The sequence below is a fragment of the Salmo trutta genome, chromosome 35 (genome assembly GCF_901001165.1).
Source record: "Salmo trutta chromosome 35, fSalTru1.1, whole genome shotgun sequence".
NCBI lineage: Eukaryota > Metazoa > Chordata > Actinopteri > Salmoniformes > Salmonidae > Salmo > Salmo trutta.
The window spans coordinates 33,641,467-33,665,900 of record NC_042991.1 but is presented as its reverse complement, the minus strand read 5'-3'; the positions used below and the strand labels follow the sequence as shown (position 1 = coordinate 33,665,900).

Below are 24,434 nucleotides of genomic sequence, written 5' to 3'. Positions count from 1 at the left end.
ACACCCTTTCCTGCTGCTAACCTACAATGCAGATGTAGCATCTCTTACAAACCTGTTACATCTCCCATCCTTTCACTAATAAATGTAATCTAATAACACTTACAGTGGGTACAGGCAATGGGCCTGTACCTATTTCAGTTCTACTCGTGAGCACATTATATGCATACTTGGGGAAGGGGATTGCTGTGAACGACACCTGATGAAAACAACTGTAATACAAAACTCCTGTCCTCGTCCTGCAGCAACTGAACAGGCTGCTGATTTAACGCCTATGATTTTTAGACTCCTCACACCTGCTATGAAGAGAGAAGGACAACACCTGAATTTGATTACTCAGGCCTATTGACAACGCGTGGCTGCTGTCTGATAGCCGACAGCAGGAATCCAGCCACAGCTGCAGCAAGCAGGAACCCAACCACAGCAGAGCACCTCAGATGGAGGATGCATGCCTAGGCTAGGCTACAACAATATTACAAGTCACATCAGCAAGCGAGGCTAGACCACAACTGAAGGTAACAGGATCTACAGTGAGAATGTTAGGCCTTCCTTTGTCTTTTGGTGAACATTGAAACAGCCTTTGTGACATGCAAAATACTTTTGGTTAAAAATAAATTGTTTCAATTGAATTCTTCAAGCTGTTATGGTTATACTTGCTTTTAAAATATATATATATATATATATACTTGGTATTGATATCTGGGGTTGAGGGTTAAAATACTGAAAGATTTAAAAGTCATGATGGAATAAAAATAAGATTAAAAGGTCTAATAAATTGGGGTTAAATCCAGTAAAAAGGATGCAGAGTAAATGATTAGTCTACATGTTAAATAGTGTTGGGTAGGACAGAATGTACCTCACCCCGCTCAACACAAAACAGATTTTCCGAAGATTACATCATAAACCTCTGTTGTGAATTAGCTAGATTAGGCCACTATGAAATTGGATTTAAGAACGGGAGAGAGCGCTGGGAAAACTCTGGATTTATTTAACTGATTTCAAATGTGATTATGTGACGTATTTTACTCATATGCCCACAACAATCTTCAATCAGATGTAATCTATAACATATCGGTTCGGGTCTGGGAAATTCACTTCGATTAACTACTGATGATTACGGTATTAAATGAAGGCCTACCCGAATCCACCAGCCTTGAATCCACGACGAGAAGCAAATCGTTTTCAAGCATTTTGTTGACGTTGGTGGTACATTAGATACCTCGTCCTTTTCCAGTATAAGTTATTATAGGCCTAGCAGACGGCTGAACATCAGCTAATTCTTCACAACCTTGATCCACATGCTCTTCTTCTCTCCCAATAAGTTGGTATCCAGACATGGCTTTTCGCTAATAAAGTGCAGTCCTACAATGCACAATATGACGATAATACCCGCAGGAACAGCAGAAGCTCCGGCCAAAAGAAAGAAACGATTAGACTGCATAGAATAATTATAGAATCAAAATGCACCTGCATGTCACGCTGACATAAATACATAGTTTTAATGTAGCAGAAAAGGGTATAGGCAATACGATTCTCAAAATGCGTGATTGAATGAGCTAACTTAAATTATAAAGGATTTCAGGCAAATCATGAAGATACTACATTTCACGGACTGATCAAGGAATTATGGATGTCTTATAAGTATTGTTGTTGTTGTTGTGTGTGTGTGTGTGTGTGTGTGTGTGTGTGTGTGTGTGTGAGAGAGATATGGCGTTATGCACAACTAAAGTCTAATTGCATTTATTTTAAAGGCTTCCAAGCAAACATGACGACATGCTATTGATCCTCGCACATAGTAGTCTATGAGTGTCACATGTATTCTCAACAAATTGTACTTTAAAACACAAGTGCAATTTTGGTTAATTAATTTCAATAACACAATGCCTAATAGCCACTTGGCAGTTAGCCACAGGGACAGAAATGTATAATTCAACAATATGCTATTAGAATGAATAAATGCATTATCTTTACATTTGGAATTGTAAAATGTGAAATAAAATAGTACGTTTTTGTTGCACAATTATTTTGGTTTTAAATGTGAATTCATTATTGGTTAAATACGCCCGAAACATGAACCTATAAAGGCTGGTTAGAACCATGAATGCACGCTCGGTGTTTTTTCAGGACATCAGTAGGTCCTTACAAAGAAAGTTATTCTGGACTTTTGATTTTTCAGGTTCTTGCAAAGACTGCTTAAAAATCAGACCATTCCACCCCTCTTGCAAAGATAAAAAAAAGTGGTTTGTATTAACATAAATAGCTATGCTATAGAATAAGATACGTGTTTAAATTGCTCCAGTATTACACCGTAAACATGAAGGCCTAAATTCATCCTAATAATTGCGCGTGATAATGGTAATTTAATCTGGTATATAATATGCAAAATTCCCATATTTAGGCTATCAATTGATCTATAAGGTGATCATACTCACGTCGTATTGTTTCTCTTTGCGACAGTGGTAGGTGCTGAGGGTTCCCCTGCTTGCGACGGGACATTGCCCCTGCATCTACTCTGGCATCGCCCGGAGACCTGCGCTTGGGGTCGGCTTGCTCCGTGATGATCCTCCGCTGGTCTGGTGCCCGGTAACTTTTTCAAATTGCTTCCAATTCAGACGATTTAACAAAGCTACTGTAAGTGAAAATGAGCCTAGTGCGTTTTTATTGTGGTTGTTGAAAGGCGGGTAAAAACCGTTGGTCAATTGTCCAGTTCTCTTATCGCATAATCACTCACCCTAAACGCAACACCTGGAATTGCCAAAGGAAGCTTTAGGATACAACAGAAACATGCAGGTGCATGCAAATATTTCTGTAAGGTTATGTTTTGTTAATAACAGCAATGGATATTGTAATAATTGCAGAGAATAACGATCATTTAAATTCCCGACGAGGTGCCCTCTTCTGCAGCGCGTTGACAACTGGGGTAGCCTACGGTGCATGCCACTCTTCGACCGATGGGTCACAATTCGATTCAACTGTCACCTCTTCTTCTCTTCTGATATGTTCTTAAATAATTATAACAAATTAGCTACTAATTTACGTGATGTGAGCTTTGGCCCCATTCAGTCCTCGCGGCGCGCGTCTTGGCAGCGGTGAACGGAATGGCATGGAACTGTACGCTCTAAGAGTTGAGGGGGGAGACGGAGACAACAGACAGTTACAGCCAAACACCTCCTCTTTCTCTCATTCCAAACAGCGGAGGTCCAGTGTTTCCGTCTTGTTGCTTTGGGAGGACACCTTCGTGTGTGTGTGTGTGTGTGTGTGGCTGGGGTTGCCTCCGTACAATGGGATAAGAATTCAAGTTCAAGTGCGGACGTGACGTTGCGTCCACGCTGAGAGAGACATTAGTGGGACTTGGGGGCAGTGGGGGCGACTAGCGGTGATTCGCGTGCCCATTGGCTTACCTGGAGTGCGCCCGTTTGGCGCGTGCGGTAAGGAATCAAATGGACACAGCGCGAGGAAACCAAAGCAACCCGTGCGCGCATGCAGCGCAGGCAAACCCGTTCCAAATCGCTTTCACAATGAGATGAAATGAGATGATGGCAAATCATGTAACAGATTTCAAGGTTGATTTTGAAAAAGCTTTAAACTGTCAATAAGGCTACTTTGAGCCTGAGTAATTTGAAGACTGGGGTTATGCGGTAAGCATAGAAGTGATTTGATCCAAATTAGATTTGATTCTACATTCAATAGGCTACCGACATTCGCTTTGCGTAAATGCGATAGCAATTTTTCTTTAAGATTATGTTTATCACTAATGCAGTGTTTCAGTTGTTAATCATTTTGCTAATATGTAAAATAAGACACGAAGGCCTACATAGAAAAATGCTGTGCCAAAAATAACATTAGGCTATAATTAATTGAGGCATTCATGCAATAATACATAATAAAAAACATCCCATTGTTATGAGGACAGTATATTTAAATTTTGTGCATTATACCCTCTCAGACATGTTGGCCTATAATGATTCTTGAATTAATTGAGGTAGCAAACATTTCATATTTAAAACAATAACAATTTATGAGAAAGCAGTCCATTGTTACATGTATAACAATAGACAGACATACTGCACAGGTATGTGAAAAGGGAAATCTCCCGTGTGTTTGTCTGTGTTCTACACATTAATCTCCACCTTGTTGTGAAGCAACAGTACCCTCTGTTGGCATGACGACGCTAGCCTCCTCTGACGTTCCTCTGTGGCTGTGTGTCACTTTATTGGGTTTCATTGTACAATATGTGCATTATTAGCGAGTCTCAGAACAGTTGATCTCTCATCTGTCACATTTCCTCACATCATTTCTCCTTTAAAATGCCACTTCATTTGCCATAATAGGGATTTCTATACCAATTGAAATAATTCCTATTTGGACAGGATGATCAGGTCAGTCAAGTACTATGGCCTCCTTGAGAGAAAAAAAAACAAACACCTTCAATAACATTAAAGTTGAATGTTCTCTGGTCGTCATAGATTGGATGATGAAACTGAATGACCCACTTGAGAGACATAGTGTATAAAGGGAAACACCAGATTCCAATTATTCCAGACTGTTTGTAACATTCTTTCAGATAAATGCATGCACTTAAATGGTTTTAGCGCTTCATACATGTAGATTTCCTAGGACATCTTTGACTATCCAGTCATGCCCCAATTAGTGTAAAAGAGGAGCATCTTTAATCTAATGAAGTATCATGTAAGTACTATAGCATACTAATTGCTATATTGTTCAATACGAATGAGGACATTTTAGTGACTGCAAATTAAGTATGATCAAATGAAAATGAACTTCATGTGGACACAATTTCTATTTCAGATCAACCGAGCCAATGGTATGCAACATTTATTATAGGCTGCTATGAATATTACATGAAAGTACATTTTAAGAGCATTAGAAGTCTGATTGCTTGAGTCCAGGCCTATGGGACGTCCGGGACAGTCATTATTTATATAAATGAAATGTCATATCAGCTCTGTCTCAAATCAACATAACCTCAGAAGACCCTAACGTAGAAACAGCGTACGGAAATCTAATAGGTAATCCATGTGTGTTGTCAACAAGCAGAGCATTTTGACAAGAGGGCATTGTACACAGAGTGACTGGCATCTATATATACGTTTCTATATTTTAACAGGCAGGTCAATTAAGAGCAGATTCTCATTTACAAGAATTCTCTGTTTAACCGTTTCTATAGCTATTTTTTATTTGATCTAGTCCATTAACATTGTTACTTGATAATTCTGCTGACTTCCATAACCTATTTATTTTCTGTTGTTACTCTTTTTATAATGTAACTTGTGCTTTGGTATTATGTATCAACACATCATGCCAATAAAGGAAATGTAAATTTAAATTGATAGACAGACAGAGTGACTGAGAGAAAGAGACAGACAGAAAGAAAGAGAGCGACAGAGAGAGAGACAGACAGATACATATATAGACAGATATATAAATATATATATAAATATATATATACAGTGCATTCGGTGCATTCGGAAGCTATTCAGACCCCTTGAATTGTTCCATATTTTGTTACGTTACAGACTTATTCTAAAATGGAATAAATACTTTTTTTAAATCATCAATCTACATACAATAACACATAATGACAAAGTAAAAACAGGTTTTTAGAATTGTTTGTACATTTATTACAAATAAAAACAGAAACATCTTATTTACATAAGTGTTCGGACCCTTTGCTATGAGACTCGAAATTGAGCTCAGGTGCATCCTGTTTCCATTGATCATCCTTGAGATGTATCTACAACTAGATTGGAGTCCACCTGTGGTAAATTCAATTGATTGAACATGATTTGGAAAGGCACACGCCTGTCTATATAAGGTCCCACAGTTGACAGTGCATGTCAGAGCAAAAACTAAGCCATGAGGTGGAAGGAATTGTGTCGAGGCACAGATCTGGGGAAGGGTACCAAAAAATGTCTGCAGCATTGAAGGTCCCCAAGAACACAGTGGCCTCCATCAATCTATTTTTTATTTTATTTTTTTACTTTTATTTAACTAGGCAAGTCAGTTAAGAACAAATTCCTATTCTTATTTGTAACCACCAAGACTCTTCACAGACTATCCGCCTGACCAAACTGAGCAATCGGGGGAGAAGGGCCTTGGTCAGGGAGGTGACCAAGAACCTGATGGTCACTCTGACAGAGCTCCAGTAAAAGGCACATGTCAGCCACTTGGAGTTTGCCAAAAGGCACCTAAAGGACTCTCAGACCAAGAGAAACAAGATTCTCTGGTCTGATGAAATCAAGATTGAAGTCTTTGAACTAAATGCCATGCGTCCCATCTGGAGGAATCCAAGAACCATCCCTACGGTGAAGCATGGTGGTGGCAGTATCATGCTGCGGTGATGTTTTTCAGCAGCAGGAACTGGAAGACTAGTCAGGATCGAGGGAAAGATCAACAGAGCAAAGTACAGAGAGATCCTTGATGAAAACCTGCTCCAGAGCGCTCAGGACCTCAGACTGGGGTGAAGGTTCACCTTCCAACAGGACAACGACCCTAAGCACACAGCCAAGATAACGCAGGATTGGCTTCGGGACAAGTAACTGAATGTCCTTGAGTGGCCCAGCCAGAGCCCGGACTTGAACCCGATCAAACATCTCTGGAGAGACCTGAAAATAGCTGTGTAGCGACGCTCCCCATCCAACCTGACAGAGCTTGAGAGGATCTGCAGAGAAGAATGGGAGAAACTCCCCAAATACAGGTGTGCCAAGCTTGTAGCGTCATACTCAAGAAGACTCAAGGCTGTAATCGCTGGCAAAGGTGCTTAACAAAGTACTGAGTAAAGTGTCTGAATAATTATGTAAATGTGATATTTTCATTTATTTTTATACATTTGCAAAATGTTCTAAAAACCTGTTTTTGCTTTGTCATTATGGGGTATTGTGATGTCATTATGGGGTATTGTGATGTCATTATGGGGCATTGTGATGTCATTATGGGGCATTGAGACGTCATTATGGGGCATTGTGATGTCATTATGGGGTATTGTGTGTAGATTGATGAGGTGGAAAAAACATTGAATCCATTTTAGAATAAGGCTGTAACGTAACAAAATGTGGAAAATGTTGAGGGGTCTGAATACTTTCCAAATGCACTCGAAATATATACACACACAGTATAGAGAGAGAGAGCGAGAAAGAGAGAGCGAGAAAGAGAGAGCGAGAGAAAGAGAGAAACAGAGAGAGAAGTTACACACTCTTACCATGATCCCTCCGGCTCCCTGAGTCCCAGCTCCCTGATCCTTACCCCTTGGGTTCCTCAATAAAACATCAGTATAGCTCCATGATGGCGGATCGCTGTTGGCTCGGGGCAAAGACAGTTATAGCCCGGTAGCATCGGGCCAAGACACCACAACATACTGCTTGTGGACTCAGGAAAGTTTTTAAGTCCAAAGTGTTGCTTCTGAGGAGACAAGTTTTGCGTATCAGCGCTGTGTGAGTACTGTGTTAGGGAAAGACAATGAGAGTAGAGTAACTGAAACACTGGAGGGCATTCAACACAGGGAATGGGAAATGACTGTAAAGCTAAGGGCGTTAAGGGCTTTACAGTAAGGGCTGAAAATGTACAGTATGGTCATGGAAAGGCTATTGAATAATAACATAACATACGTGCATTAATGCAATCTGTCAATTAACATTTCCAAAGATCATGGGATCTCTACAGAGTCCCAATTGTAATAGCAAAAAAAAACATAAAAGCAGTCAAGTGCAATGTGATTTACGGTGAGCTCCAAAAGTATTGGGGCAGAGACACATTGCTGGTTGTTGTGGCTCTGTACTCCAGCACTTTGGAATTGAAATGTTACAACATAATTGACTCCAAATTGACACAATATATTATTTATCATTCATTTCTATTGGGCACAAAATAATCTGAAACACATCAAAAACAAACAGCAAATGCATCCAACGAGTTTGTAGTCACAAGCTGTATGTAGTCATTGTGTGCTAGGAATATGGCCCCAAATACTAAACTTCTGACTACTTTAATACACATACTGTATAAGTGCATTTGTTCCAATACTAATTGTCCTCTAAAATGGGGGACTATGCACAAAAAGTGCTGTAATTTCTAAACGGTTCACCCGATATGGATGAAAATACCGTCGATTTAAAGCTGACAGTCTGCACTTTAACCTCATAGTTGTTGTATCATTTCAAATCCAAAGTGCTGGAGTACAGAGCCAAAACAACAACAACAAAAAATTGGAGCTCACAGTATAGGTTAAATAATTTAACATCATGTGAAAAAGGACAATGAGAAAACAAAGAGAGGTTCACTGTAGGGACACATCACGGTTAATAGGAATATTGCTCTGGGATTTGCTTATAGTGCCTCATTATGCAGTGTTTAATATTAATAAAGAGGAAAGGAGTATATTATTCATGAGATTATTTACTGTGTATGGAATGTGTGTGTGTGTGTGTGTGTGTGTGTGTGTGTGTCCTACGGCCTGAGTGACAGATTAAGATCTCTTGCTATGGGCAACAAACTACCAGACAAGACTTGCAACAGTGGCCCATGGCAAACAATGTGACAACTCTTCCCACAGTTAATAGGCTTTTGTCTGAGAAGGGGTTAATAATTCATGCAGATTCCAGATTTTAATTGGGATTAAGTAAATGTTTCAAAGCTGTCTGTTCTCTGGGAGTTGGGCGATAGATTCACATAGAGATAATGGGAAGAGATGAGCAAGGCTATTGGGAGCCGATTGCCTCATGTTCTTGGACACACATTAGTTGTGACAGGGGCAATTTATTTCCTTCCTTCAACCAAATACAAATCAGATGATTTTGTTTGACTGAAACTTGAGTGATGGGGAAAGAGTTTCTTTCACCATTCTAGTCAACTCTGAAATTGCAAATACATTGCCAAATACGGACTGATGTATTAGTCAAATCTATCAACTTGATTGTGCAGACGGCCGAGTTTGTCCCTCAATGAATAATGTGATATCTGTAATGTCTTCAGTAAAAGAGGCAACTAGACAATCCAAAGCAAACAATATATATTTATCAAATTGTCCAGTAGTAAATTAATGCATTGACTCCAGTAAAAACAATTCCCAGGACATAGACATATCTGATATGGGCAGAAAGCTTAAATTCTTGTTAATCTAACTGCACTGTCCAATTTACAGTAGCTATTACAGTGAATGAATACCATGCTATTGTTTGAGGAGTGTGCACAATTATGAACTTAAAAATGTATTAATACAACATTTTGAACAGATATGCAATGGTTCATTGGATCAGTCTAAAACTCTGCACATACACTGCTGCCATCTAGTGGCCAAAATCTAAATTGCGCCTGGGATGGAATAATGCATTATGGTCTTTCTCTTGCATTTCAAAGATGATGGTACAAAAAAAACATGTTTTTTTTCTTTGTATTATCTTTTACCAGATCTAATGTGCTATATTCTCCTACATTAATTTCACATTTCCACAAACTTCAAAGTGTTTTCTTTCAAATGGTATCAAGAATATGCATATCCTTGCTTCAGGTCCTGAGCTACAGGCAGTTAGATTTGGGTATGTCATTTTAGGCTAATTTTTTTTTAAAAAGGGTCCGATCCTTTAACATGAAAATATCAATGGGGTAAACTCAATCAAAAAAGCTCATATGTGTCATAACCACTACACACACAAACGTTATAACATTCGGTTATGATCAGTTTACTTTCCATAGTAAAATTCTGCATGGGTCTACAATATTGCTTAATTGTTACAGTATTGGGACGCAGCCAAAACACCGTTCTGAGTGTTACCAACATGCTCCAGTTAAGATTAAAGCAACAAGGTTTATAAAGTTACTCCCTCTCTTCATCTACTGTATAGTTCCAGTTCCATGGGTATAACAGTCTGACATCAAACATAAACAACAAGCCACGTCGTATAGCTTCCTCAAAACAGATGTTAGCCACTGCTTCTATTCACCACCAACCACAGTTTTAACTTTTTTCCCAGCTTGCTTTATTTTAATGGATGGCCTTTCAATGTTTAGTGGCTGATGAGCGCCTAGACATTTTATCTCTACATTTTCTTCATAATGCTAAGTTTGAAAATGATTTGCTAGGAGATAATCAGCATAGTAACTTTTTAGCTGGCCATGGTAAACAATGAAGTTGACACACATCAGTCCAATCAAAGTTACCGGAGAAAAGACGCTGACTTATCTGTGGCTAATGACCTTGAGCCTCCTTGGATGGGCACTGCCAATGTAACTCTATGGCAGCACCCAAGGGGCCAGAAGCTCCCTGGCCCTCAGTGTGCTCTCCCAGTAAGTTCTGCGGTCTTGTGAGTGACATCACCCTGAGCCAATCCATCGCAACCAAAGAAGATCTACGATGCCTACGCTCTGTGCTTACTCTGGCTGCCCTTCCGCCACAGAAGGCACTGAGCGAGGGTGAAACTGCTGCATTATGGAACTACCTTACTCTAGTAAAATGTATCAAAACAATAAATAAAGCAATGACTTTATATACATTGTTTGCTAGCTGCTATCATATAATATTGAGACACTAATGTATGCCAGCATTACATGCAAAACAGCGTCATCATCTGAACAGCGGCGGGGCTGTGGCCCACTTGCCCTGAATGACACATCGCCACTGATTGATTCATTCATTCATGAACTCGGACTGACCATTGAACTCCTCTTACTGAGGTATAATAAGAATTGGTGACCGCGTCCAAAATGTCCGACCTGTTGTTTTCAAGGTAATCTACTAAGGTTTTATACGCCGATTCATGGACCGTCTATATCCGGGTTGCATCCTGTTATACGGACCAACATCACATGCGCACTCTGCACTCATTATGCTTTCAAGACAACTGGGAAATCAGAAAACAAATGAGGTCAAATCATGACGTCAGTGTTCTTCAGGTCGGAAAGTCGGAGCTATAGAAAGAGGCCAGACTTGGATTTCCGAGTTGGATGACCTTTCAAAACGAATTTACCCAGTCAGAGCTCGTTTTTTTCGGAGTTTCCAGTTGTCATGAACCCATTGAATTGGGAAGTCAGAGATTTCCCAGTCCCCAGTTGTTTTGAACACTGTATCAGTGCACACAGGGAGCAGCGACGACGTCATCCCTTCATCAAAAAACACGGCACACATAGGATTTTATTTATTTTTATTTAACTTATTTAACTCGGCAGGTCAGTTAAGAACAAATTATTAATTACAATGACGGCCTCCTGCAGGGACAGGAGATAAATAAATAAATATACTGCTCAAAAAAATAAAGGGAACACTTAAACAACACATCCTAGATCTGAATGAAAGAAATAATCTTATTAAATACTTTTTTCTTTACATAGTTGAATGTGCTGAGAACAAAATCCACAAAAATAATCAATGGAAATCCAATTTATCAACCCATGGAGGTCTGGATTTGGAGTCACACTCAAAATTAAAGTGGAAAACCACACTACAGGCTGATCCAACTTTGATGTAATGTCCTTAAATCAAGTCAAAATGAGGCTCAGTAGTGTGTGTGGCCTCCACGTGCCTGTATCACCTCCCTACAACCCCTGGGCATGCTGCTGATGAGGTGGCGGATGGTCTCCTGAGGGATCTCCTCCCAGACCTGGACTAAAGCATCCGCCAACTCCTGGACAGTCTGTGGTGCAACGTGGCGTTGGTGGATGGAGCGAGACATGATGTCCCAGATGTGCTCAATTGGATTCAGGTCTGGGGAACGGGCGGGCCAGTCCATAGCATCAATGCCTTCCTCTTGCAGGAACTGCTGACACACTCCAGCCACATGAGGTCTAGCATTGTCTTGCATTAGGAGGAGCCCAGGGCCAACCGCACCAGCATATGGTCTCACAAGGGGTCTAAGGATCTCATCTCGGTACCTAATGGCAGTCAGGCTACCTCTGGCGAGCACATGGAGGGCTGTGCGGCCCCCCAAAGAAATGCCACCCCACACCATGACTGACCCACCGCCAAACCGGTCATGCTGGAGGATATTGCAGGCAGCAGAACGTTCTCCACGGCGTCTCCAGACTCTGTCACGTCTGTCACGTGCTCAGTGTGAACCTGCTTTCATCTGTGAAGAGCACAGTGCGCCAGTGGCGAATTTGCCAATCTTGGTGTTCTCTGGCAAATGCCAAACGTCCTGCACGGTGTTGGGCTGTAAGCACAACCCCCACCTGTGGACGTCGGGCCCTCATACCACCCTCATGGAGTCTGTTTCTGACCATTTGAGCAGACACATGCACATTTGTGGCCTGCTGGAGGTCATTTTGCAGGGCTCTGGCACTGCTTCTCCTGCTCCTCCTTGCACAAAGGCGGAGGTAGCGGTCCTGCTGCTGGGTTGTTGCCCTCCTACGGCCTCCTCCACGTCTCCTGATGTACTGGCCTGTCTCCTGGTAGCGCCTCCATGCTCTGGACACTACGCTGACAGACACAGCAAACCTTCTTGCCACAGCTCGCATTGATGTGCCATCCTGGATGAGCTGCACTACCTGAGCCACTTGTGTGGGTTGTAGACTCCGTCTCATGCTACCACTAGAGTGAAAGCACCGCCAGCATTCAAAAGTGACCAAAACATCAGCCAGGAAGCATAGGAACTGAGAAGTGGTCTGTGGTCACCACCTGCAGAACCACTCCTTTATTGGGGGTGTCTTGCTAATTGCCTATAATTTCCACCTGTTGTCTATTCCATTTGCACAACAGCATGTGAAATTTATTGTCAATCAGTGTTGCTTCCTAAGTGGACAGTTTGATTTCACAGAAGTGTGATTGACTTGGAGTTACATTGTGTTGTTTAAGTGTTCCCTTTATTTTTTTGAGCAGTGTATATATGTATAGGACAAAACCCACATCACGACAAGAGAGACACCACAAAAATACATATAGACCTAAAACAACAACACAGCAAGGCAGAAACACATGACAACACAGCATGGTAGCAACACAACATGGTAGGAACACAACATGGTAGCAACACAACATGGTAGAAGCACAAAACATGGTAGAAACATTGTTGGGCACAGACAACAGCACAAAGGGCAAGAAGGTAGAGACAGCAATACATCACACAAAGCAGCCACAACTGTCAGTAAGAGTGTCCATGATTGAGTCTTTGAATGAAGAGATGGAGATAAAACTGTCCAGTTTGAGTGTTTGTTGCAGCTCGTTCCAGTCGCTAGCTGCAGCGAACTGAAAAGTGGAACGACCCAGGGATGTGTGTGCTTTGGGGACCTTTAACAGAATGTGACTGGCAGAACAGGTGTTGTATGTGGAGGATGAGGGCTGCAGTAGGTATCTCAGATAGGGGGGAGTGAAGCCTAAGGGGGTTTTATAGATAAGCATCAACCAGTAGGTCTTGCAACAGGTATACAGAGATGACCAGTTTAGAGAGGAGAATATAGTGCAGTGATGTGTCCTATAAGGAGCATTGGTGGCAAATCTGATGGCTGAATGGTAAAGAATATCTAGCTGCTCGAAGGCACACACCTGCAGATCTATAAACTACGTATCTAGGACGTATCTAGCAATCTAGCATGGTCATCTGAATCAGGGTTAGTTTGGCAGCTGGGTGAAAGAGGAGCGATTATGATAGAGGAAACCATGTCTAGATGTAACTTTAGCCTGCAGCTTTGACATGTGCTGAGAGAAGGACAGTGTACTGGATGAATATACAATTTTAATATTTTCAGGTGTGAGTAACGGGAAAAAAATCGGCCTCAGCGACAATTATTTTAATAATTCAATGGATGCTTTGTGTTGCCTTCTTGTCTTTCTGGGCCAGGCGTCAGTTAAACTGCAGTACCGAAGCAAAAACCGTGCTTCAAGAACAGGAAAACTGTCTCCTTGGCTCCTCCACATAGAAAAGTAAAGGCAAAGATTTGTATAACTAACTCAAGATAGACCAGAGCCTGTCGTTTCTAATGGCAGCAAATTAATCAAGGTGGGCAGAGCCAACCACGAGCTAGTGAGATCCTATTGGCGCGTTGTTGTGTTTATTTGCATATTTCCGTTTGGGAACGCCTATGAATTGCGTGTGTCCAATCACTAAATTTGCCCTTGCACTCCTTCTAAACAACACAATTTTCTGAAACTTTGGCAAAGGGTAAAGTCTACAAAATGCAGTCCACTCTATTAGTTACAGATCCTAGTTTTGGAAACAGAAAACTGTATTGGGATCAAATGTTTAATCGATGAGAAAATTTGCAGAATTTCGGCCAAAATCCATCTTGCTACCGGATGCTTCACATTTATACAATACAATTTCAATTTCAATGTAAGGGCTTTATTGGCGTGGGAAACAAGTGAAAAGCAAGTGAAGTAGATAATAAACAAAAGTGAAATAAACATTTAAAAGCATTTACAGTAAGAATAAAGACATTTCAAATGTTATATTATGTGCAAATAGTACATTACAAAAGTTAAAATAAATAAACATAAATATGGGTTGTATTTATAATAGTGTTTGTTCTTCACTGGTTGCCCTTATATTGTGGCAACAAGTCACAAATCTTGCTGCTGTGATGGCACACTGTGGTATTTCACCCAGTAGATAAGGGAGTTTATCCAAATTGGGTTTGTTTTTTAAATCTTTGTGGGTCTGTGTAGTCTGAGTGCAATATTTCTCACTAATATTGTCATATATTTGGCAGGAGGTTAGGAAGTGCAGCTCAGTTTCCACCTCATTTTGTGGGCAGTGTGCACATAGCCTGTCTTCTCTTGAGAGCCAGGTCTGCTTACGACTGCCTCTTTCCATAGCAAGGCTATGCTCACTGAGTCTGCACATAGTAAAACCTTCCTTAAGTTTGGGTCAGTCACAGTGATCAGGTATTCTGCCACTGTGTACACTCTGTTTAGGGCCAAATAGCATTCTAATTCGCAATTAAAAAAAAAAAAGTTAATTCTTTCCAATGTGTCAAGTAATTATCTTTTTTGTTTTCTCATGATTTGGATATATCTGGTTGATTGTTCTATCTTTGGTAGAGTCATCTACATTAGTAGTTCTCTGTCGCCCTCTAGTGGCACATTTTGTCCAAAACGCGACTGCGCACGCATACATCCCCGCACCGGCTTCTGACGTACAACAAAATGGCGGCGTCCATGTTACGATGACTAATTCAATATAAATATAAAACGAGTTCATCGATTGTTGGATAGTGTTACTCGTTATTCAGTCTACATGATAAAGGTAATTGTCCTTATTTTCAGATTTTAGACCACGTACGTTAGACATGCGTGTGTTTTGGATTAGTTGAAATGTCATTAGCTAGCGTTAGCCTCTCGAGGGAGTGCTAAAGTTAGTTTAGCAAGTTAACTTAGCTAGCTAACGTTAGCAACTTCGGCCTGAAAGCTAGTAAGCTAGCTAGAATGATAAAGGTAAACATCCTTCTAGTTAGCTTACAACACTATATGTTTGTGATATGTTTAGTTTTTATAACTCTAGCTAGCTAGCTTACTAGCTAACGTTACCCTATTTCTTCATCCAAGATGACAAAACACCATTCATTCATGCTGTGAATGATCCCTTCTTCCTCGGTTGCCAGTCTTGTAGTTCAGCGGCTCCATCACCCTCCTCGCTTCTCCAGATGAAGGAAAACAACCACCCCTCTAGTGGTCAAGCCTTCCTGGACCATATCAAGCCATGCTGGTACTGGGACAAGAAGGACCTGGCCCACACCCCGTCCCAGTCCGAGGGCCTGGACCCGGCCACAGAGGCCCGGTACCGCAGGGAGGGGGCCCGGTTCATATTTGATGTGGGGACCAGACTCGGACTGTATCCTTTTACACACTAGATATTGGAAAGTCATTTCATTTAGGGGCAGTGCTCGGTGACATCACAAAATATATATAACAGGTTCACAATATCAACATTCAATATTTCAAAATATATAACCATACACAAGGAATGTGATAAATATGTACAATGATGTATATCAATGTGTACTAAGTGTATAAAACATTAAGGACACCTTCCTAATATTGAGTTGCATCCCCACTTTTGTTCTCAGAACAACCTGAATTCATTGGGCCACAGGGATGCCGGCCCATGTTGACTCCAATGCTTCCCACAGTTTGTCAAGTTGTCTGAATGTCCTTTGGGTGGTGGACCATTCTTTTTACACATGGGGAAACTGTTGAGCGTGAAAAAAACAGCAGCGTTGCAGTTCTTGACACAACTCGGTGCGCCTGGCACTTATTACCATGCCCTGTTCAAAGGCACTTCAATATTTTCTTGCCCAATAACCCTCTGAATGACACACATACACAATCCATGTCTCAAGGCTTAAAAATCCTTCTTTAACCTGTATCCTCCACTTCATCTACGCTGATTGAAGTAGATTTAACAAGTGACATCAATAAGGGATCATAGCTTTCACCTGGTCAGTCTATGTCATGGAAAGAGCAGGTGTCCTTAATGTTTTGTACTCTCAGTGTATATTCAATTAGGGTTTTAAAAAAAACAACTGTTTTTTTACATTTTTAGAACTATAAAAACAGTTTCAAGTCAAACTCCTGGTTGGTTGAATTGACCCTTAACTCTGTCATCAGACATTATGACACCTTGGCAACAGGTATCATCTACTTCCACCGCTTCTACATGTTTCACTCCTTCAAACAGTTCCCCAGATATGTGAGTATAGCCTTTACAGTACTGGTGTCACTAATGTTCATTAGTACTATTATCATTTACATTTAGCAGACACACTTATCCAAAGGGACTTGCAATGCTATACTTGCCTTCACAAATCAGAATGATTGAACACGGTCATGTTGTCAACTTTTTAATCTCAGTGGTGCATACCTAGAGGTACTGTACTGGGATTAAATGGTGTGTGAGACCTGTGTATTGTGTACAGTTCCTTCAGAAAGTATTCACACCCCTTGACTTTTTTTCCACATTTTGTTGTGTTACAGCCTGACATTTAATCCATTTTAAATAGAGATGTTTTGGTTTCTGGCCTACGCACAATACCCCATAATGTCAAAGTTGAGTTATGTTTTAAGAAATTTTTACTAATTAATTAAAAATTAAAAATGTCAATAAGTATTCAACACCTTTGTTATGGCAAGCCTAAATCAATTCAGGAGTGAAAATGTGCTTAACAAGTCACGTACGTTGCATGAACTCACTCTGTGTGCAATAATAGTGTTTATCTCCACACATACAATTATCTGTAAGGTCCCTCAGTCGAGCAGTGAATTTCAACCACAAACACCAGGGAGGTTTTCCAATGCTCGCAAAGAACTAGCAGACTTTGAATTTCCCTTTGTGCATGGTGAAGTTATTAATTACACTTTGAATGCTGTATCAATATCAAATCAGATGTATTTATAAAGCCCTTCTTACATCAGCTGATATCTCAAAGTGCTGTACAGAAACCCAGCCTAAAACCCCAAACAGCAAGCACTGCTGGTGTAGAAGCACAGTGGCTAGGAAAAACTACCTAGAAAGGCCAATACACCCAGTCACGACAAAGATACAGGCGTCCTTTCTAACTCTGTTGCCGAGAAGAAGAAAACCACTCAGGGATTTCATCACGAGGCCAATGGTGACTTTAAAACAGTTCCAGAGTTTAATGGCTGTGATAGGAGAGAACTGAGGATGGATCAACAACATTGTAGTTATTCCACAATACTAACCTAATTAACAGAGTGACAAGAAGGAAATCTGTATATAATAAAAAATATTCCAAAACATGTAACGTTATCCTGTTTGCAAAACAAGGTACTAAAATAATACTTCAAAAAGTGTGGCAAAGCAATTAAAGTTGCACTATGCAGAAATCGCTCCGCCATTTCCTGGTTGCTGAAACTAATAGTTCACCTAATTTCAGTTTATGTGACAAAACAAGCTAGTACAGTGTAGAGAATCATTGTATCATCTAAACCGCTGTGAAATATATTTTCCTGAATACAAAGTGTTATGTTTGGCACAAATCCAATACAACACATTACTGAGTAACACACTCCATATTTTCAAGTATGGTGGTGGCTGCATCATGTTATGGGTATGCTTCTAATTGTTAAGGACTGGGGAGTTTTTCAGGATGAAAAAAATAAATGGAATGGAGCTAAGTACAGATGAAAACCTGGTTCGGTCTAGTTTCCACCAGACATTGTGAAATGAATTCACCTTTCTGCAGGACAATAACCTTAAACACAATGCCAAACCTACACTGGATTTGCTTACCAAGAAGACAGTGAATGTTCCTGAGTGGCCGAGTTACAGTTTTGACTTAAATCGGCTTGAAAATCTATGACAAGACCTGAAAATGGTTGTCTAGCAATGATCAACTTGACAAAGCTTGAATAATACAAATTTTAAAAAGTGCAAATATTGTACAATCCAGGTGTGCAAAGCTCTTAGAGACTTACCCAGAAAGACTCACAGATGTAATCACTGCCAAAGGTGATTCTAACATGTGAATACTTATGTAAATTAGGTATTTCATTTTCAATACATTTGCAAACATTTCTAAAATCATATTTTCACTTTGTCATTATGGTGTATTGTGTGTAGATGGGTGAGGGAAAAAAACAAACATTTTAAATCCATTTTGAATTCAGGCTGTAACACAACAAAATGTGGAATAAGTCAAGGGGGTATGAACACTTCCTGAAGGCACCGTGTTTCCAGGTGACAGGTGCGTGTTGTCTCTTCCTGGCTGGGAAAGTGGAGGAGACTCCTAAGAAGTGTAAAGACATCATCAAGACGGCTCGCAGCTTACTGAACGACGTACAGTTTGCCCAGTTTGGAGACGACCCAAAGGTGAGAAATATCTCACTTCATTCACTCGTCTCCTTCCTCTGTTTGTATGTACAGTGAAGTCCTGCTGGTAACCTTGTCACACGTGCTGATCCAAACCAAACTGTGCTAGCTCCATAATAGGCTTTTCTTTTCACATTGTCCTTTTCAGCACAGTTCCAACCATAGTGGACATGCATAAAAATGGTGTCCCCCATGTACTTAACACATATGCCTAATTTGCGACGTTTGTCGTAGTATACAGTGCTCTCCATTAGTCTTCTTTTGTATCAGCATTAGTAAACTTGAAAAAAAAAAAAAAAAAAGTACGATTGTGCTGATTTATTAGCACATTGAGCCATGTTGCGCGCCGTAGTTTAAAAACTCTCTGGGAAGTCCCAAAACAATTCCGTCATATCTGCATTCCTCCATATGCACCTTCAAGATTATGGTGGATGCTTAACCAGGCCAAGTCAGTACAGCTTGATTTTTGTAGTAGTGTGAAAAGCCCTTATGTTTCCTTACTTTACGCTCTTGTTTGGGTCCTGGGATGTGTCATAGGATTTTCGCCATCAACAGGAAGAGGTTATGGTGCTAGAGAGGATCCTGCTACAGACGATCAAGTTTGACCTGCAAGTGGAACACCCTTACATGTTCCTCCTGCGATACGCCAAGCAACTCAAAGGTCTGAAAGGTGGTGTTTCCATCTTAGTTTGACTTTGTTTCCAACTCTTCACTCCTACACTTTATTTCCAACTCTTTGTTTCCAACACTTTGTTTCCAACACTTTGTTTCCAACATTTCGTGTCCAACAGTCTTTTTTTCATTCTAGGTGACAAAACCAAAGTTCAGAAGCTGGTGCAGATGGCCTGGACCTTCGTCAACGACAGGTGGGCCGAACATAACACAATAGTTTGGACTCCTTACAGTGTCACTAGTTACGTCTGACCCTGAGGCTTGTATGTTAATAATGTTACAGGTCTCCTATGCATACTCCTGGTTCCTGTCATAGATAGTGCCTCACCTTACAGTGGTTGATTCTCTCCTTCTCTCATCTTACAATATTCATTGAGGGGTATTGTACGACTGTATTTGCCTCCACATCTAAACTGCTCTCTCTCTGTCTGTTCCTACCTCTCTCTCCAGTCTGTGCACCATGCTGTCCCTGCAGTGGGAGCCAGAGATCATAGCTGTAGCGGTCATGTACCTGGCTGGACGACTGTGTAAGTTTGACATCCAGGAGTGGACGTCCAAGCAGTCTTCACGGCGATGGTGGGAGCAGTTTGTCCAGGACGTCCCAGTGGAACTGCTAGAAGGTATAGACAGGAAGTCTCTGACAGGATCTAGTGGAATATGTCATTCTGAATATTTGCCTTTCTGGACCTGCCTTCCAACATTGTGAGAGAGAAGAAGTTATTGATCTTTGTGTAAAAAACATTTATTTGTAATGTAAGAATTTCATTTATTTCATTTTTTTACGTCTCATAGGGCTGAATCTTAAATTGAGATCTGTTCCCCATAACTAAGCAAATCGCTTATTGACATGATTTATGCAACATGTCCAATGTGTAGCATATTTATCAAGTTAGGATTCGGCCCATATTGTCCCTGTCTGTCACTTGCCTAATCTCGCCTCACCTAATCTCTCTCTTCCCAGACATCTGTCACCAGATCCTGGACCTGTACTCCCAGGGGAAGACTCCCATCCCCCCAGGTCTGGAGCAGGAGACAAAGCAGAGAGGTCCACCCCACTCCCCGGTCCCTGCCCCTCCTCCAGGCCCAGAACCTCCACAGGGCCAGCCTCCAGGGGGTGCTCCACCGCCCCCTCCACCCAAGAAGAACTCACCCCAGGGCAGTCCACCGCGCCAGCTTAAACGCACACATGTGAGTGTGTGTTGTATGCCTGACTGCATTGCCCCTGGATGTTTCAGCCCCTGGATGCCTGACTGCATTGCCCCTGGATGTTTCAGCCCCTGGATGCCTGACTGCATTGCCCCTGGATGTTTCAGCCCCTGGATGTTTCAGCTAAAGAAAACCCACTTTCCCCTCTGGGGATCAATACAGTTTATTCATTCATTCATTAAATTATCAATTAACTTATTCATTCATTCATTAATTCATTCATTTGTGTGTAGTATCTATGGCTAAAAGTGATCATTCAACCACCCCGACGTCATAGTTTCTCTATAGTTCTGTAGTAGCTTACCATAACTAAAGTGCTCAGAGGTCAAATTTGGTGCTTGTATTGTGTGCCTGCTTGAAGCAGCAGTGTATGTGAGTGACTATCTCTCTTTTTGTCTTCTCAGAGTTCTCTGAAAGAGGAACCTAAACCACCAGAACAAGTGGGTTCTAAGATTCCACGGTTGGAGAGCCCTATGCCCCCCCTGCCCACTTCACAACCCCCTCCTGGTGAGTGTCTCTTGGGTTGTTCCTCCTCAAAAAGCACCAGAAAGAGGATTTCAAAACCCACCCTCTCAGATTGTTCTGAAATCGTTTCTGTAGTTAGTAACAGATACAATTAGCATTCCTGAAACATTATTTTGTTGAACTATAATTTGATCATTGAGAAATTAAGATAATTGTTTGCACCAAATTTGGCCGTTTAAATTTAGACTATTCAGATTAAATTCAATAAATACTGTATATTACCCAATGTCTGATTTGGACAAAACTTCTTCCTACCAATGAGACGTGAGAAATCCCCTAAGACATTCTCCACACCCCATGCCAATCCCACCCCAACAACCAGTATCAGTTCTCTATGTTTGACAAGTAGTATGAAGCTGCGGCTTGGAGTATTGCTTCTCCGTACTATGTAATGTATTCCCTGTGAATCTGGTGATGTTTTTTGCCCCTGTTCAGTGAAATTAGTAATTGAAGCTGCTCGCTTAAGGAGTGTGGAAGTACCAGGTTTTGACCACTAAATTACGCTGTTGCTGTAACCACACACAATCCATTTTGATCATGAACCAAATCTATTGGTTTTCTACCCAAAGTTGCAAAGGAAATGTTGTGATATATTTAATAAACACAAGAGACCAGCAAAATGAATAAAAGAGAATGGCGGTGAAGGAACAGCAACATCTAGTGGTCAAAACCTGGTTCTTCCACACTACTTTATGGTAAATAATGCAAGTGACTTCAATGACTAATTTCTCTGAACAGGGTGGAAAAGCCATCATATTCACAGGGAATACATTACATAGTATGGTGAAGCAATACTCCAAGCCGCAGCTTCATACAACATACTACAAACATAGAGAACTGATACTGTATACTGGTTGTTGGGGTGGAATTGTCATTGGGTGTGTGGGGGGTCAGTGGGTGTCTTGACAAACAAAATGTATTACACATGTCTTACTCATAGTTTGGTCCAAATCAGATTTTGAGTACTTTATTTATTGAACATTATCTGAATCCTATAAATTAAAATTGTTGCAATCAATAAGCTTAATTTCTCAGAGATTAAAATTACATTTCAGCAAAAGAATGTTTTAGGAATGTGAATCTTACCTGTTCTAAGAACAGAAACAATTTCAGGGCTACCTAAGATGATGATGGGTGTCATGGCTTGCTGAAATGACATGGCACAGGTCGTACTGCTCAGCAGTTTGCTCATTATATGCAATAACAGCAGTAGCTACTGATCATCTTTATCTTATCGGAGAGAATAGCTGGTCAGTTGTCATATGATGTATGAAGTGGCATATTTATTTATGTTGTGTGTTTATTGAAAGACAGTTTTAGAGATGGGGGTTGCAGGGCTTTCTGTAAGGGCAGCAACAGGTGTTCCACTCTTTAGGCCTTCTTAGAATCCCGATTTACATAACTAACTTCCCAGTCAGGACAGTCCCACCCACCCCCTCCTCCTGCCCTGCTCTCTCAGACCAATCTGATTACTGTTGCAACTTTTTAACGAGTACTCCTCAGGGAGTGTATAGTCTAAACTCTGCGAACACTAGGAATGGCTGTCTGGGTAGTTGTGTGTCGAACGTTTCCAGGTCTCAAACGTTTGGTCTTGTTGAACATGAATTGAAACCTATGATTAGGATTGTTTGTTTAGTGGAGTTGGAAATGACATGATTTCTCTCCTCTCTCTCTTTCCGTCTCGCTCCATAGATCGTAGAGCACCACCGGTCCCTCCTGAAGCAGAGCCAGCCGTGGGGACTGAACCCGTTCCCCCTCCCCCCTCTCACGCCCCGCCCCCCCACCAGCCCCCTCCCCTGCCGCACCGCCCCCCTCCTCCTCCACCCTCTAGTTACATCATGGGAATGTCCACCTCTAGCTCCTACATGTCAGGGGAAGGCTTCCAGAGCCTTCAGTCTATAATGAAGACAGGGGAACCGTCCTACGCCCCCATGCCCCCCAACTACGGTCCCCCCATGCCCTATCACCCTCACGTTTACCCTAACGCCCCACCCCCTGGCCCCCCACCCAGCGCCTACCCACCCCCCAACCTGCCCCCTCCCTCCCCAGCATACCCTCCACCAGGCTACAACCACAGCTACCCTGAGTACCCCCCTCCGCCTCCACGCATGCCCCCTCCAGGGATGGGTATGCCTCCTGGGGTGTACCCCCTGCCACCAGGCCAGCCCCAGGTACCCCTGCCACCCCCTGGCATGCCCATGAATCACGGGGGATGGATGAGATGAGAGGAGGAGAGGTAGAAGAAAGAGAGAGGAAGAGAAATGTGGAAAATGAAAGCGAGAAAAGTAGAGGAATGTCTGATGCTTAGCAGTCCTGTTCCTGTTGTCAGTCCTGGGTCGTGTTCATTAGGTACCAAACAGAAGAAAACCAAACTGAGGGACTATCTGAACTTGTCCAATAAGAAATACTCCTTTTCGCTTTCTGTTGCAAAACAGTTTGGTACATTGTGTCTTAATGAGTACGACTCTGGAGTCCACTGGAGATCTTAACAAATAAAGGAGCGATCTGTTATTCTACATTGTCTTAGAGGCGTTGTGGAATCCCGTACATGTAAAGCTTTATGACCCCTGGAATCTGAACATCCATTCTGTAGAGATTCTATCAGTTCCACATTCCAAAGGGTTCCTTTTGAGAAAACACGAGGCAGATGATATTGAATCATTAACATGGTTGAACATATTTTGAGATTAATTGAAAGGAAATACAATTGATATTTAGACTGAAGGTCTGGTTAATGCTACAAAAAGGCTGCTTGTTTTTGCTTACATTTTTAGTCTGTGTGAAAATAAAATATTTTCACTAATCAGTATTGTGATAACTTTACCTTGTGTGTGGAAAACAAAGTTGAGTTTATCGCAGAAAATACCAAACATTTTTTTCTCCTTTATTATTTTAATTTAGCTGTGTGATTATTGGTTAATCTGTCAAATGTATTGGACTGGATGTACCCTGTATAATTACAGTAATAGCACTTAAACTGTTACTTGTAGGAGTCATGAACTGAAAGACGTTGGTAACCCATATCTGAACAGCAGGTTGATAGAACACTGGACAGCCAGGGGTGTATTTGTACATAATGATAAACTTTACTATGTGAAATCTGAGCGATGGGATCTTTTTAGAATGCTTATATCAATAGTGCCTTAATTAGGCTTTACTTTAACAAACTATTTTGTGCTTTCTATACACATACACACACACACACACACATACTTTTATGTCTCGTAGGCCCTTGGGATAATAAAATAAATGTATCTTACTTTGAAA

At 41.3% G+C, this 24,434-nt stretch overlaps 2 protein-coding genes across 7 annotated transcripts in view; one reads left to right on the top strand and one right to left on the bottom strand.

Moving 5' to 3' along the window:
• The window catches only part of bcl11bb (BCL11 transcription factor B b), a 42,345-nt gene extending 39,819 nt beyond the window's left edge, over window positions 1–2,526 (bottom strand). Inside the window, exon 1 of one of the 2 annotated variants that reach the window (XM_029734314.1) lies at window positions 2,430–2,526. In XM_029734314.1, coding sequence (XP_029590174.1) covers window positions 2,430–2,493 — 64 coding nt within the window. In that variant the 5' untranslated portion in view covers window positions 2,494–2,526. Of the gene's footprint in view, window positions 1–1,135; window positions 1,512–2,429 lie in introns of those variants that run through there. The other variant, XM_029734317.1, reaches the window with a different exon arrangement.
• LOC115175116 (cyclin-K) lies at window positions 1–24,434 on the top strand. 5 transcript variants are annotated; one of them, XM_029734322.1, is made up of 10 exons: window positions 1–512; window positions 15,538–15,767; window positions 16,544–16,625; window positions 18,633–18,764; window positions 19,302–19,434; window positions 19,573–19,630; window positions 19,887–20,056; window positions 20,398–20,624; window positions 21,047–21,149; window positions 22,860–24,434. In XM_029734322.1, exons 2-10 carry the CDS (start codon window positions 15,580–15,582, stop codon window positions 23,390–23,392), a joined length of 1,626 nt encoding a protein of 541 aa, XP_029590182.1. In that variant the 5' UTR covers window positions 1–512; window positions 15,538–15,579; the 3' UTR covers window positions 23,393–24,434. The 5 variants fall into 5 exon arrangements, with proteins under 5 accessions (XP_029590182.1, XP_029590180.1, XP_029590179.1 ...); XM_029734320.1 differs by lacking the exon at window positions 1–512 and adding an exon at window positions 2,498–2,580; XM_029734319.1 differs by lacking the exon at window positions 1–512 and adding an exon at window positions 15,040–15,182 and having other exon boundaries at window positions 19,302–19,425.